The sequence below is a fragment of the Suillus fuscotomentosus genome, assembly GCF_016647785.1.
Source record: "Suillus fuscotomentosus strain FC203 chromosome Unknown F5891scaffold_9, whole genome shotgun sequence".
Classification (NCBI taxonomy): domain Eukaryota; kingdom Fungi; phylum Basidiomycota; class Agaricomycetes; order Boletales; family Suillaceae; genus Suillus; species Suillus fuscotomentosus.
Genome location: NW_024539521.1, coordinates 978,663 through 990,817, shown reverse-complemented (window position 1 = coordinate 990,817; position 12,155 = coordinate 978,663). Strand labels below are relative to the sequence as shown.

Here is a 12,155-nt window from a genome sequence, read left to right as displayed (position 1 = left end):
TGTCAGTCGACCCTTCCACGCTTTCCACTACGCCTGACTCACCAATTCGATCCTTTGACAGGTCCCCGCTGGAGGTGTCAAGAAGCCTCATCGCTTCCGCCCCGGTACCGTTGCGCTCCGCGAAATTCGTCGTTATCAGAAGTCTACGGAGCTCCTCATCCGCAAGCTCCCATTCCAACGTCTTGTGCGTGAGATCGCACAGGATTTCAAGGTTAGCACCGTCTTCCTGAATCTATATCATTCGTATGGTAACCGAGCCATCCAGACCGATCTCCGCTTCCAATCCTCTGCTGTTATGGCACTCCAGGAAGCCGCCGAAGCTTACCTTGTCTCGTTGTTTGAAGATACGAATCTTGCAGCTATTCACGCCAAACGTGTCACCATTCAGCCTAAAGACCTCGCGCTTGCTAGACGCCTACGTGGAGAGCGATCATAAGTTAGTGACTGAATAATAATTTTAGAGCGTTGTATTTGTCTTGTATTGAATCGGGTTCTGAGCTTCTGTATGAATGATACCTTCTTTCTTCTGCCCAAGATTATTTCTTTCAATGCCAGACGCCTGTGAGAAACATACGGGTGGTGCAGACAGGTATCAGCATGCACATGCGTGTCGGACGTCCACGACAATTCGAGGAGTTAGCTTGTCCATGTTACTGTCAGCCCTCGGTCAAAATTAGGCGGTGACCGATCGCCGGCTATTTTTGGGTAATGCGCTTTCGGATGCAGTCCAGAACGTTAACCTTACCATGACCTCCATGGCGAGGCTTGCACGTCAAGTCAATACGCTTTGCACTCGTTCGCGGCCATCGACCGACATCTTATTTTCGCATCGTCACCGTCACCAAATCTATGCATTTGGATTATGTCGCAGGTCATTTGTGACTCACCAAGACGCTGCATCTTCGTTACTTTCTTCTGCGCTTGATCAGAAACAGCGCGGGACGCGTCCGAATCGAGAGGACTCAGTAGGGCCGTTTGCGCTTGGAATATCTCAAGGATCTCTCAAGGGAAAGAAAGTAAAACAGTGGTCCGAGCTGAGCACCGGTGGGAAGGGTGCGCATGAATTCTCACATTTTCTTACGGATCCATCATGATGGACTGTGATTGATCCTGTTTATTTACACAGTGATTCGAACAACACAGCGTACTTCGAACCTTGCCGTTATTCTTTTGGGTGCCGGGCTTTCTGCCGTGCTCATATATGCCCTTACATCGGAGTTGTTCTCAAAGAACTCGCCTACCGTCCTTTTTAATGATGCCTGCGACCGCATTAATGCATCTCCTCGGGTATGTCCTACGAGTTTGAGTTTAAATCAATATTTGATTTTGATATGTACAGGTTGCAAAATACCTACGAGCACCTCTTATATTCCACAATAACCCGCCCTCCTCCACACGACCGAGGCACAGGCATAGGCATGTTTCATCTCAGGTCGCGGTAGATTCTTCAGGGCGAGAACACATGCTCCTCAATTTCTACGTACAAGGGTCGTCCTCCGCTAAATCAGCTCAGCAAGCTGATGAAGAAACGGGCCCTTCATACATTGAGTCCCTCAGCTCCCTGACTCTAGATGAAACCATAGGCCTTGCGAAGGAGAAACTTGAGTCGATTGGGCGATCTGCAAAACGTGCATTCAGATACTTGAGTGGCGATGTCACTCCATTGCCCGCACCTCACCCGCAACTGTCGACTAATGATAGACAGGAGAACGAAAGAAAACAGGAGAAGGGCGTGTGGAGCGTTGCTGGGCTGTTCTCAGGTTTGAAGGGACGGAGAAGTGTAGCTGAAGGTGCAGGAGACTCAGGCGTTCCGTGGACAGAGGGAGAAGTTCATGCTGATCTTGTCCTGGTACGTAAACCTCAAAAGAATTCTTCGTAAATCTTCATGTGAAACACAGAACGACGACGGTTACTTCGTCTTCCGGTACCTCCTGATCGACATACCACGTATGCCACTTCGTTAATCCCTATTATCTTCCATTGATACCAACGCTCCGACTTTAGATTCAGAAACCCGGAATCCAGTGAGGGTATTCGTTGAACGAGCACCAGGTGTCCGGGAGAATGAGCCCATCATGCGGTTCACTTCGGCATGAATTGCTACACCCTAATACTCAATTCGAAGGTAGGGGAGAAGAACATCCATTCTCTAGGCATAGTAGACTCTGCTTGCCATGTACATTTGTATTATATGGTACACATGGACATTCAACCCTAGCGACGCGAGTAGTGTAGCAAGGTATACGCTCTCTACTCGCCGAAAAGCTTCTGAACGCGCTTCAATACCGAATCTTTCGAAGGGTCTGCGTAGTCATGTTAGTACAGGGTGTGTGGAGACTGGGCGTGTCCTGTGCTCACCGTATGGATGATCCTTGGAGGGTATCTCGAGCAACGTAGGAAATGCTTCTTGGTAGCGGTCCACTGTCGGTCGTATCTTCTCTGCTATCTAAAAGTACGCGTCACATGGAGGTCAAAGATGCGATCTGGGAAGTTTGATCTCACATGCTGGTTGATGAGGACAATTGCAATATCCTTCCGTTGGGTGAACTCCTGGAACGCAGCTTCGATCCCCGATATTTGTGTTTCTGGGCTCATTCATGAGTGCGAGATGATATAGAATACGCCAAAACCCTACTAGAATCTACGACGAGGAAGTTCTTCCTCTGGTGCTCGTTGATGTGGCCGACGCCTGCAAGAAGCAGTCCCGTTATCGAGTCCTGGTGATGTAAATTTGAGTAATGTTAACTAGCAGAAGTAAACGTACCTCATCTCCTATGACAGCGATGAGATTTCTGTCCTTGAAGGCCGTGGTCGACGCCATTGGTGTTCTCCTGTGACCCAAGAAAGGAAATGAGTCGGGGGGACTTTTGCTGACAAACACAGTCCTCAACGATCTTCAGTCTCCCCTAGTCAGTAATTCCATAAAATAAACGACAGTCTTTAACAAGGGTTTTTCAATAATCTATGGCGATGGACATCTTCAACCGCCCACCTTCAATCCCAGAGGACACAATTCAGTACACTCTTTATCCCTCTCCAGCACTAGGAGAAAAATCATCCGCAACGACACTCGCAGTATGCGTAGAAGCATATGTCTCCGAGCTTTTGCCAAATTTTATCTGGCACAGAGACCCTTTCGAGGTAAAAGTCGCGAAAGACATCGATTCCGCTGCAGCTTCGGATAACAAGTGGATGCTTGAAGGGCGTATGCGCGTCGGGGACTCCGTCGATGACGAGTGGTACGTTGTCTGGATCCTACGGGAGGTTAGCAAGAAATGGGATTTTGCTATTAGGTCAGATCTTGATCTCGGCGCGACTTATCTCGGGACTAACAGTGGGTATTAGCGTAATGGATTCTGACGGAGAGTTTCTCCTCATCGAGGCAGCCGAAGCCCTGCCTTCATGGGTCAAACCGTCCAACTCCGAGAATAGGGTGCGCCCTCTTCCCGTACTTCAGATGGTAAGACAGTTTGCTGAATTTGTTCTCGGTGCTCTTACGTCATAGGTCTGGATATACAGTGGAATTTTGCACCTGGTACCTCTCCAACACGTATCTGCTCCAAGTAAACCACGACGAAGACGCAGATTCCCTGGGTCTAAAGACAGTGATGACGAAGGTGACATTGTTGGTGATGACCTTGAAGAATATTTGGCCATCGATGACGCACTGAAGCTGGTCCGCGATTCAACTGTCGAAACGCGTGCACCTCGTACAGTTGAGAATACGGTATGGCAGCGTATTTCTGGGTAGGAAAATCTTTTGGTTATGTGACGAACTATTCATGATCTTCGGAAAAGTTATCCTGCAGCAGCCAAAAGCCATGTGCATACCACCAAAGCGTACCTTCCGCTTGACATTGCTCGCACTTTATCCGTAGACCCTTCGTTGGTACAAAAGCCCGTCGAGACATTCTACACGCGTGATGCCGTCCAACTACGAGTCAGTGTATTTGACTCTCCGCGACATCGTGCTGATGAGAATTCTGCAGGCTGCCCATCGCATGACGCGGTTCCCTCCTCACACTGTCGTGCTTACCACAGTCAAGTTGACAAGACCAGCGTATGCTCAACTTGTTGGACAAAAATTCTTCCCTCCAAAGATATTTGGCCATTTCAAGGAGCGGGAGGGGAGCGACGTCTGGCGTTGGAGAGACATAGGTATGAAGCTGGCAAGTTAAGACATTCGCCATTCTGGAATATGTCCATTGACAAGGATACTATGACAGGCTTGCGGTTTCGAAATGATCTACCAAGAGTCGAAGAGTCGTACTGGCATCGCAAGTAAGACTAGTGAGGTGCTCAAATCATCGGTATGCACGCCTGACTTAGTCCTCCGTTGTCATACTAATCGCGTGGCCTCAGGCAGAAGCACGTAAAGAAGCACTTCGCCGATCATCCGACTATAAGGCCTACATCACAAATTTGCTCTCAACCGGCTACTTCCGGGGTGAAGTCGAAGACTCGCAGCTTTGGAATGAACTGGAAAATAAAGCCGCTGATGCGTTCATTCAGGTTCGGCAGGAGGAGTGGGTCATTCGATTTCACTTTTAGCCTTGAAGCTGATGTCTTATCAGCGACGCTACACGTCCTTCATTCGCAGCGCTGTTCAATTCAGCATTGTCTATCGCCCCGCAATATCTCACTGAGATGCCTGATGAGGCTGAAGACTCGGATGACTGGATGAACGTCGACGCAGCCAACTTTGATGATATGCTGGAGCGGACACGTTCTCAATCGCAGTCTCAAGAGATGGATGTTGATTCCACATCTGATGGGGCAGAGGAAAGGATAGCTAAGGAACAAGCAAACAAACTGCAGGACCTTGCAGCCAAGGTGCAGAAGTTTGTTGAAGGAGAGGGTGATGTAGAGGGTGCTAGGTTTGAAGAGTAAGCTTTCACACACCAGAGCCTTCCAGAGACTAAGTCTTCTGTTTCTAGTGAGGCTTTCTCAGACGACGATGACGGCGGAGATGATGCAGACGAAGAAGATGAAGAGAATTTCAGTGATGAGATATTTTCAGACTCGGACGATGAAGATGAGCTAGTTGCCGACGAAGCTGTACGCCAAGAAGCAATGGCGAAGCTTGTGCCTGCCCTTTCAGAGGCCGAGTATGGACAAATGCCCGCTTCATTCAACACTCAACGTGTCTCCAAAGTTACTATCGAGACTGAAACAGCCGAGGATAACGATCCAGCTATCACACAATTTTCGGCTACTGAACCCGCTTTGGAAATCACGTCGCCAGCTCGCACTCGGTTTATACGGCCACCCATTCTGCCGCGTGACAAGTACGAGGGTGTAGATTCTGATGATGAATCATCTAGCTCTGATCCACTTGCTGGTGGAGATGAAGAAGATGTAGAGTCAGAGGAGGACCGCCCGCAGGTTGTCGGCGATGTCGAAGTTGACATGGACGAGGAAGAAGCAGAGTTCCTAGAGTTTTCAAGGCAAGCTTTGGGTATATCTGACCAACAGTGGAGAGACATCATCAAAGATAGGAAAGGACGAGGAGGTAAGTACTAATTGATCTGCCGAAGATCTTGCTAATGAGCACTTTTACAGCCTTTGTTCCCACTAGCATCATGGTGGAGAACACAACATCTACCTCAACAAGATCATCGACCAATAAATCTGAATCTTCCGCGCCACCAGCACAGGGACGGCAACCTGTCCCTGGCCCGAGGCCGAATGTGAATCCGAATCTGGATTCCTTTGAGGCTGTCATGCAAGCTATGGATGCCGAACTGAACCAGTCTCGCCAGACAACCCTGAAAAAGAAGAAAGGGAAGGGGAGGGTTCCGACCCTCCCTACAGACGACCCTGAAATCTCCGGCAAAGGCATTTCCAAATCGAAGTCCATGGATGAAGACGGTGAGGAGGATCTAGACGTCGAAGCTCAAATGGAGGCTGAGCTCAAAGCCATGCTCGAATACGGAGGCGGAGATATGGAGGAACCTGACTCTGGCGAAGAAGAGGTACCGATGGACTACAACCTTATCAAGAATTTCTTGGAAAGCTTCAAGAGTCAAGCGGGTCTTTCTGGACCTGTGGGAAATCTTGCAGGTCGCTTGCAGCCAGGGTGGACATTTCCAAGAGATGATTCATGATTTATTGTGCCACCCACACGCGGGCTGTTGGGAACTGAGACAGCGAAATCTATGGAAATGTCAATGATGTCTTATAGCTATAGCGGCGACAGAGCAAAATGAGCGCCTGTCTATTCTTTGTACTTTGTGAGAAAAATCAAGTACTGGGTCACTACTTTGTACTGTGTAGCTGTGCAGTAGCGTTCTTGTTGCCAATCTAATCTTATCTAGAACTGAAGTGACTAGAGCAATAGTCAACCCCTAGTGCTAGTGATCATACTACGAACCGGAAGTTGACGTGGACCGCTGCTTTTCTGCTGTATTCCGAGTAAGAGGATCACGCAACAGTCACCATGATCCATGCTGTGCTCATCTGTTAGTGAGATCTCTGGTCGTGTCGTTCTGCACTGACATATTCTGCTTTGCCGCAGTCAACACATCCGGGATCCCAAGGCTGACCAAGTTCTACACACCCCTCCATCAGTCTTCTCAGACATTGATACAGAAAATATTCTCTCTCATATCCATCCGGCCTGCAGGACTCTGCAACTTTCTAGATGCACCGGAGCTCGAGGCGTTTCTTGGCCCCAAAGACGGTTCGGACGAGAGATGGCGCGTTGTCTACCGAAACTACGCCACTCTGTACTTTGTCTTCGTTGTCGATGGTGCAGAAAGTGAACTGGGCATACTAGACTTGATACAGGTGAATGTTACTTCCGTAGTCGTGCCCACGTTGTGACGAACTATTCCAGGTTTTTGTGGAAGGGCTCGATAGGCACTTTGAGAATGTCTGTGAATTGGACTTGGTGTTTCATTTCGACGAAGTAAGTTTTATGTGCTTTTTACGAATGCGCTCCGATGACTGATGATTGTGGATGCGCAGGCGCATCACATTCTTGCAGAAATCATACAAGGCGGTCTTGTCTTGGAGACCAATGGAGACGAAATCAGTAACTCAGGTCTGTAATTTTTCCATTCGAAACGATCATGTACAAGCTTAATCTGGCATTCTGATATTAATGAATACTTTGCAGTGAAGCTAGCTTCGAAGGCCAGAAGGAACTCATTTGCATCATCAAATCCTTTGTCTCTAGGCAGCGGACCCGGGGGTCCGCGAAGCGGATCTCTAGGATGGTTGACTGATAGGCTGGCAGGTGTCGCCACTCGATAAGCTGCTAGGAATAAGTTTCATGTATAGTTGGGCGATGTTAGTTGTACAGTGTTAAATAAAGATAGTAGGTTTTCACAACTCCTAATTCAACTACAACACCGATTGTAGCTCCAGGTCCCAATCTGTCCTATTCTTGCTAAAAGATCCATGGTATGATGGCGCAATATGAGGCGTAGCGGTAATGAAGCCCGCAAAGCTCCGAGAGGGATGATATTCGACGTCAATACTCACGTCAAATGCCAGTCGCTTGCATGGAGATGTGGCACAGGGACTGCGACTGGTTTGTAGAGGTCGGAGGCCATCAACTTGCTCCGACAGCCAACAAGGTACCTAATTTATCACACAACATTCGCTTATGAGTGCGCGAGCAACAACACCGATTTCGATTAAACACATACGCTTTTTCTTCTTTTTACCCGCACCAGGCGCACCCTTCGGTGGAAGTGTGTCTTGGGGTGCGGGACCGCTGGCTGGGGTCGCCGCTCTGGTCGCCGTAGGTGCAGGTGTGGCTGAGGAACGTATCCCCAGTGACTCAGGGGGAACACTATCTCCATCTCTGACAGAAGCAGAGGAAGAAAAGGATATTTTTGAATGAAACGCAGTAGACCTCATTGCGTTATACATCAACATATTGTTCTGTTGCTTTTTTGGTCCACTGGCCATTAAAGCGGGTTTCTGACTTTCTGACTGTGACGTGGAGATCTCCGCCTCGCTTGCAGCAGTCGCAGAATCCTCTCCACCCCATTTTTTGGTAGTATCATCGGACATAACCTGCTCCGTGATCGGCCAGATAAATCCTGTGCGAGGGGTGTAGTCAGGTCGATTGATGCGCAGTGTGTCTAAAGAGGACTGCAGAGCGTATAGGGAGGTAAGCTACAAGATAAGCCGAAATGAGTATGGTGTAGGAGTGGCAATCTGTGGGAACATACCAAACGGTTGGAGAGAACGCCATAGACATCGGGCGATCGATAGATTCGATTGTTCATGATAAAATAAGCAGCAAGAGGGCGAACTAATGCCATGCTTAAATTTAGGAGTTACGGGGCAAACTTTAACGTACCTTCCTCAGGGGACGATCGTTCTCTTTTGTGGATAATAAATAGCGAAGGTGGCTGAGCATGCACAAGAGCAAACTCGATGCCGGTGAAACGTCTATAAATTGCACGGCAAGATATGCAAAGGGAGCTCTGAATGTCAATGAAACTCACTTAAGTTCTTCCGACTCGTTTGATATGGGCACACCCGTGTGCATGGTCTGCATGCGCAAAACTTGATTGTTGCTCTGCTTGTCATAGAACATTGACGTGGCAAAATAATCAAACACGTTATCTGAAGTGAGAGGACCGTTCGCCTGATGTGTTTACTTGTAAGCATCCTGACACCTTTGTGGCGTTCGAATCGAATACCTGGATCCATTCGTGCCAGATGAAAAACCTGTGACTGTAATCGTCTGAGGGATGAAGATCGTTGAAGTCCATCACGATTTGTGAGCTGAGTGCAGATAGGGAGAACTTTCTGGTCTAGGGACGCGTTACGTTCTGACAAGTTCAATTAACGGTAAACATTACCCGCGGTAATGGTGGTGGTGGTGTTAAGGCCGCCACGGCCCGTTAACCAACGTTTGCCCAGGAGCGTGAGAAATGTTAATGGCATGAACCCAAGAAACTGGAAACTATTGAGAGTCTTGGTGGTCCCCGGCCTGGTCCGGCTAGTCCGTCTGTCCTAGCACCCCCAGTCCCTGTACTGCTGGCAAGCTACCGTGTGTTTGACAAACTTTAACCTGGGGCATAACCACTGCGATGTCCGCTTTCTTGTAAACATTCTGTTACCACCAGCACTGCCAACACGCGTTACGAGACAACTACCATTAATGCATTAATTCAGAGAAGAGATGTCATAACGAAGTTCGGAGGGACCCAAGGATGCGCCGCTGTTCCACCCTCCAATCAACAACCTGGTATCAAGTAATCACCGACTGCTAGCACTCTCAATCTATTTTCCCATCCTAATTGTGCTCTGGGTCTGTATTACTCAAGTTGGTGTTGCAAATGTATGTGACCTGCAGAATATATGTGGCTTATCATCTAACCCATTTGACAGTATTTTGCCATCTATGATGAAAGTACGTCATGAAAGTGTGCATGCAAGCTTGATCATTATAACACTACGAGATGATCAAGATTCAACATATTCACTGATTGCACAGACTGGATGGACACCCAGCCGGACTTTTGAGACTTCCAAAAAAAACGGGATCCGAAACTGGGGTCATAAGGTACTTCTCCAGAGGAAATGCTCTATGCACGCGGTCTGACAGTGTGGGACTCCTTGACTCCAAGGCGCCTGGGAGACGCCGAGGTACACCCTAAAATCCTGCTCGCATCCCCGCATCGGTTCCCGTTATCCGATAAGTCTTCTTCATCAACAGGACCCCACTCCATGTTCCGAGTACTAAATTAGGATCAAGAAATAATCTAGACTTTCCTTGAAAGCGTTTATTCATAGCGTCTGTGAAGTGTGCAAGATTGTATCGAATCTGATATGTTTGATAAACAAGCCGAGCCGAAAACTGACCACACTAGAAGACTGATTTATCAGTGGTCTTTTAAATCGTGCCAAGGTTATAGTATAAGTACTAGCCGTCTTCTCCCAGTTATCTCCCCCAAGAAGCTCTAGGATGCATTCAAACACCTCATCACCATCATTACACGATGATTCCTTTGCGCAGACTTCGCAACAGGGGTTGCGAAATAAGATGTCTGTCAGTTCTGCATTGAACGCCGTGCTGCACCACTTCAAAAGACACGTGGGCGTCGGTATCATATGCGCAGTCGGCTATTTCGATCCGTACGCCATATCATTACTTGTGATGCATACGTCGTATATCTGATTTCCATCAAGCGGTAATTGGAGTGTCGATATCCAAGCAGGCGTCAGCTTTGGGTATCGACCCATGCTATTCGTTATTTTGGTCGCTGGAATCATTGCAATCATTTTGCAGGCACGTCGATGATATATATCTAATGCTATCTGTGCAACCTCTGATGCCACCACACCACAGGTGTTGGCAGCTAGACTCGGCTGTGTAACTGGTCTAGGTGAGATATTTTCCATCTCGCTGTTGCGTCTTCTTATACAATGTTTCTAGATCTGGCTCATCATTGTAGACTCCTTCTCAATGACCATCCAAAGCACCCACGGTTGGTCCGGCGACTTGTGCTCTATCCTCTCTATATACTATGCGAAATAGCCATCATCAGCACGGACCTTGCAGAATTACTTGGTTCGGCCATCGGTATCTGCCTGCTTTTTCCACAAGTACCCCTGTGGTCCGCCGTGCTCATTACTGGTGTCGATGTTTTTATCTTCCTCATCGTAGGCGACCCCTCGCGAACAGGACGTCCAGTGCGATTTTTTGAGCTGGTAATCATATTATTGGTTTGTGCTGATACTAATCTCAAATCAATCAGTTACTGATCCGAATTTAAGGTTGCGATGGTCTTCATATGTTTCATCTTGCTACTAGTCAACGTCCACCCAGACTGGCCACAGGTGTTTTTGGGCTTCGTGCCATCTTCGGGTCTTTTTCAGTCTCAGCCCAACGCAGTCTATGCAGGTATGTCCCATATTTGACAGTAGTCCAGATGACGAACAAAATAATCAAGCCATTGGAATTATCGGTGCCACGGTCATGCCCCATGCGCTATTTCTGGGTTCGAATCTTGCAACCCAGGATCGTGTTTCAGACCCACCCAAGCCACTTCCGACACCTGCAGACGCAAGGCGGCTGTCATTTTCCCAAAGATTTAAACAGTTTTGGAGGAGTATCATATATTTTTCACGATCGGAACGTGACACCGGGAAAGACTATACCTCTCGACATGGGTTTCGTCAGAACAACTCATTAGAATTTATTCGCGCTCATATTAGCCACGGAACCGTCGATCTCGTATTCAGTCTAATGGGACTTGCGGTGCCAATCAACTCAGCGTACGTCCTCCTTCACTTATGCTTTCGTTACCTGACGTAGAAAATTCAGGATATTGGTTTTGGCCGCTGCCATGTTCTACTCGTCCGACTACAACGCCTCAATCGGACTGGAAAACATGCATACCTTGATGCAACAAACGCTTGGGTCAGGTAAGCGGAGATGCTCATATTACGACAATACTGGACTCACTATTAAATAGCCGCAGCAGTAATCTTTGCACTCGCCCTGGTCTGCTCGGGCCAAACTGCCAGCATTACGGCGACGCTTGCAGGACAAATTGTCTCCGAAGGATTTATATCGTGGAACATCTCTGTATGCACAATTCATTTCGATAGCTTCATCTTCGCCTTAACGCCCGTTCTTCACAGCCATTTATCCGCCGTCTTCTCACACGCCTGATCAGTCTAATACCCTCTATGATCGTGGCTATTTCATCTGGGGGGGCAGGACTTAACGCTCTCCTCATTGCATCACAAGTCGCCCTGTCAGTTGTCCTCCCCTTCGTCGCATTCCCCCTCATCTACCTCACGTCGTCAAAAACGGTGATGTCTGTCAGAACGCCGAAAGTGATCCAAGAAAAACTTGTCAAGACCCCGCCGATAACTTCCACGCACGCAGTATTCCCTGTTTCTGACACACTGTCTACCCACCGGCCGCCCTTACCTGTGGGCACTAGCATTACAGTTGTTGAGCGAAACATGGAAAGTCGTGATGATTCAATGAAACATTCGTCAATACAGGCATACGAAACACAGGAGACACAGGAATACAGCGTTGTCGACTTCAGCAACGGATATATCGTTACATGGCTTTCATGGATCATCTGGGTGGTGATATTGGCTGCCAACGTTTATGCTATTGTGATTCTTGGATTAGGACAAACTTGACGAATAGCAATTATCCTCGG

General features: G+C 48.1%; 6 protein-coding genes across 6 annotated transcripts; 4 read left to right on the top strand and 2 right to left on the bottom strand.

Moving 5' to 3' along the window:
• Positions 1-739: 739 nt before the first annotated feature.
• On the top strand, positions 740-2,152 carry F5891DRAFT_1012958 (TIM21-domain-containing protein). The gene is made up of 5 exons (XM_041360766.1): positions 740-1,053; positions 1,127-1,287; positions 1,340-1,849; positions 1,899-1,947; positions 2,005-2,152. The coding sequence occupies exons 1-5, from the start codon at positions 747-749 to the stop codon at positions 2,094-2,096; spliced, it is 1,119 nt and encodes a 372-aa protein (XP_041230394.1). The 5' UTR covers positions 740-746; the 3' UTR covers positions 2,097-2,152.
• F5891DRAFT_1012955 (ATPase, V1 complex, subunit F) lies at positions 2,153-2,857 on the bottom strand. Its single transcript, XM_041360765.1, has 5 exons — positions 2,765-2,857; positions 2,636-2,717; positions 2,503-2,585; positions 2,359-2,446; positions 2,153-2,303 (listed from the first exon to the last, which is right to left on the bottom strand). Exons 1-5 carry the CDS (start codon positions 2,819-2,821, stop codon positions 2,251-2,253), a joined length of 363 nt encoding a protein of 120 aa, XP_041230393.1. The 5' UTR covers positions 2,822-2,857; the 3' UTR covers positions 2,153-2,250.
• A 30-nt stretch (positions 2,858-2,887) lies between these two features.
• Positions 2,888-6,259, top strand: F5891DRAFT_1012950 (SGT1-domain-containing protein). The gene is made up of 10 exons (XM_041360764.1): positions 2,888-3,293; positions 3,346-3,433; positions 3,506-3,747; positions 3,799-3,940; positions 3,990-4,169; positions 4,227-4,310; positions 4,363-4,526; positions 4,575-4,886; positions 4,938-5,512; positions 5,563-6,259. The coding sequence occupies exons 1-10, from the start codon at positions 2,965-2,967 to the stop codon at positions 6,105-6,107; spliced, it is 2,661 nt and encodes an 886-aa protein (XP_041230392.1). The 5' UTR covers positions 2,888-2,964; the 3' UTR covers positions 6,108-6,259.
• Positions 6,260-7,254, top strand: F5891DRAFT_1012947 (AP complex, mu/sigma subunit). The gene is made up of 4 exons (XM_041360763.1): positions 6,260-6,461; positions 6,518-6,789; positions 6,839-6,910; positions 6,970-7,254. Exons 1-4 carry the CDS (start codon positions 6,440-6,442, stop codon positions 7,051-7,053), a joined length of 450 nt encoding a protein of 149 aa, XP_041230391.1. The 5' UTR covers positions 6,260-6,439; the 3' UTR covers positions 7,054-7,254.
• On the bottom strand, positions 7,255-8,983 carry F5891DRAFT_1012943 (MED6-domain-containing protein). The gene is made up of 6 exons (XM_041360762.1): positions 8,664-8,983; positions 8,466-8,608; positions 8,318-8,409; positions 8,187-8,269; positions 7,656-8,130; positions 7,255-7,587 (listed from the first exon to the last, which is right to left on the bottom strand). Exons 1-6 carry the CDS (start codon positions 8,733-8,735, stop codon positions 7,559-7,561), a joined length of 894 nt encoding a protein of 297 aa, XP_041230390.1. The 5' UTR covers positions 8,736-8,983; the 3' UTR covers positions 7,255-7,558.
• Positions 8,984-9,934: 951 nt separating this feature from the next.
• On the top strand, positions 9,935-12,135 carry F5891DRAFT_1126567 (natural resistance-associated macrophage protein-domain-containing protein; the record flags this gene model as incomplete). Its single annotated transcript, XM_041364100.1, has 8 exons — positions 9,935-10,104; positions 10,159-10,262; positions 10,361-10,695; positions 10,747-10,873; positions 10,923-11,247; positions 11,297-11,397; positions 11,448-11,560; positions 11,617-12,135. The coding sequence occupies 8 exons, from the start codon at positions 9,935-9,937 to the stop codon at positions 12,133-12,135; spliced, it is 1,794 nt and encodes a 597-aa protein (XP_041230389.1).
• Positions 12,136-12,155: the final 20 nt, after the last annotated feature.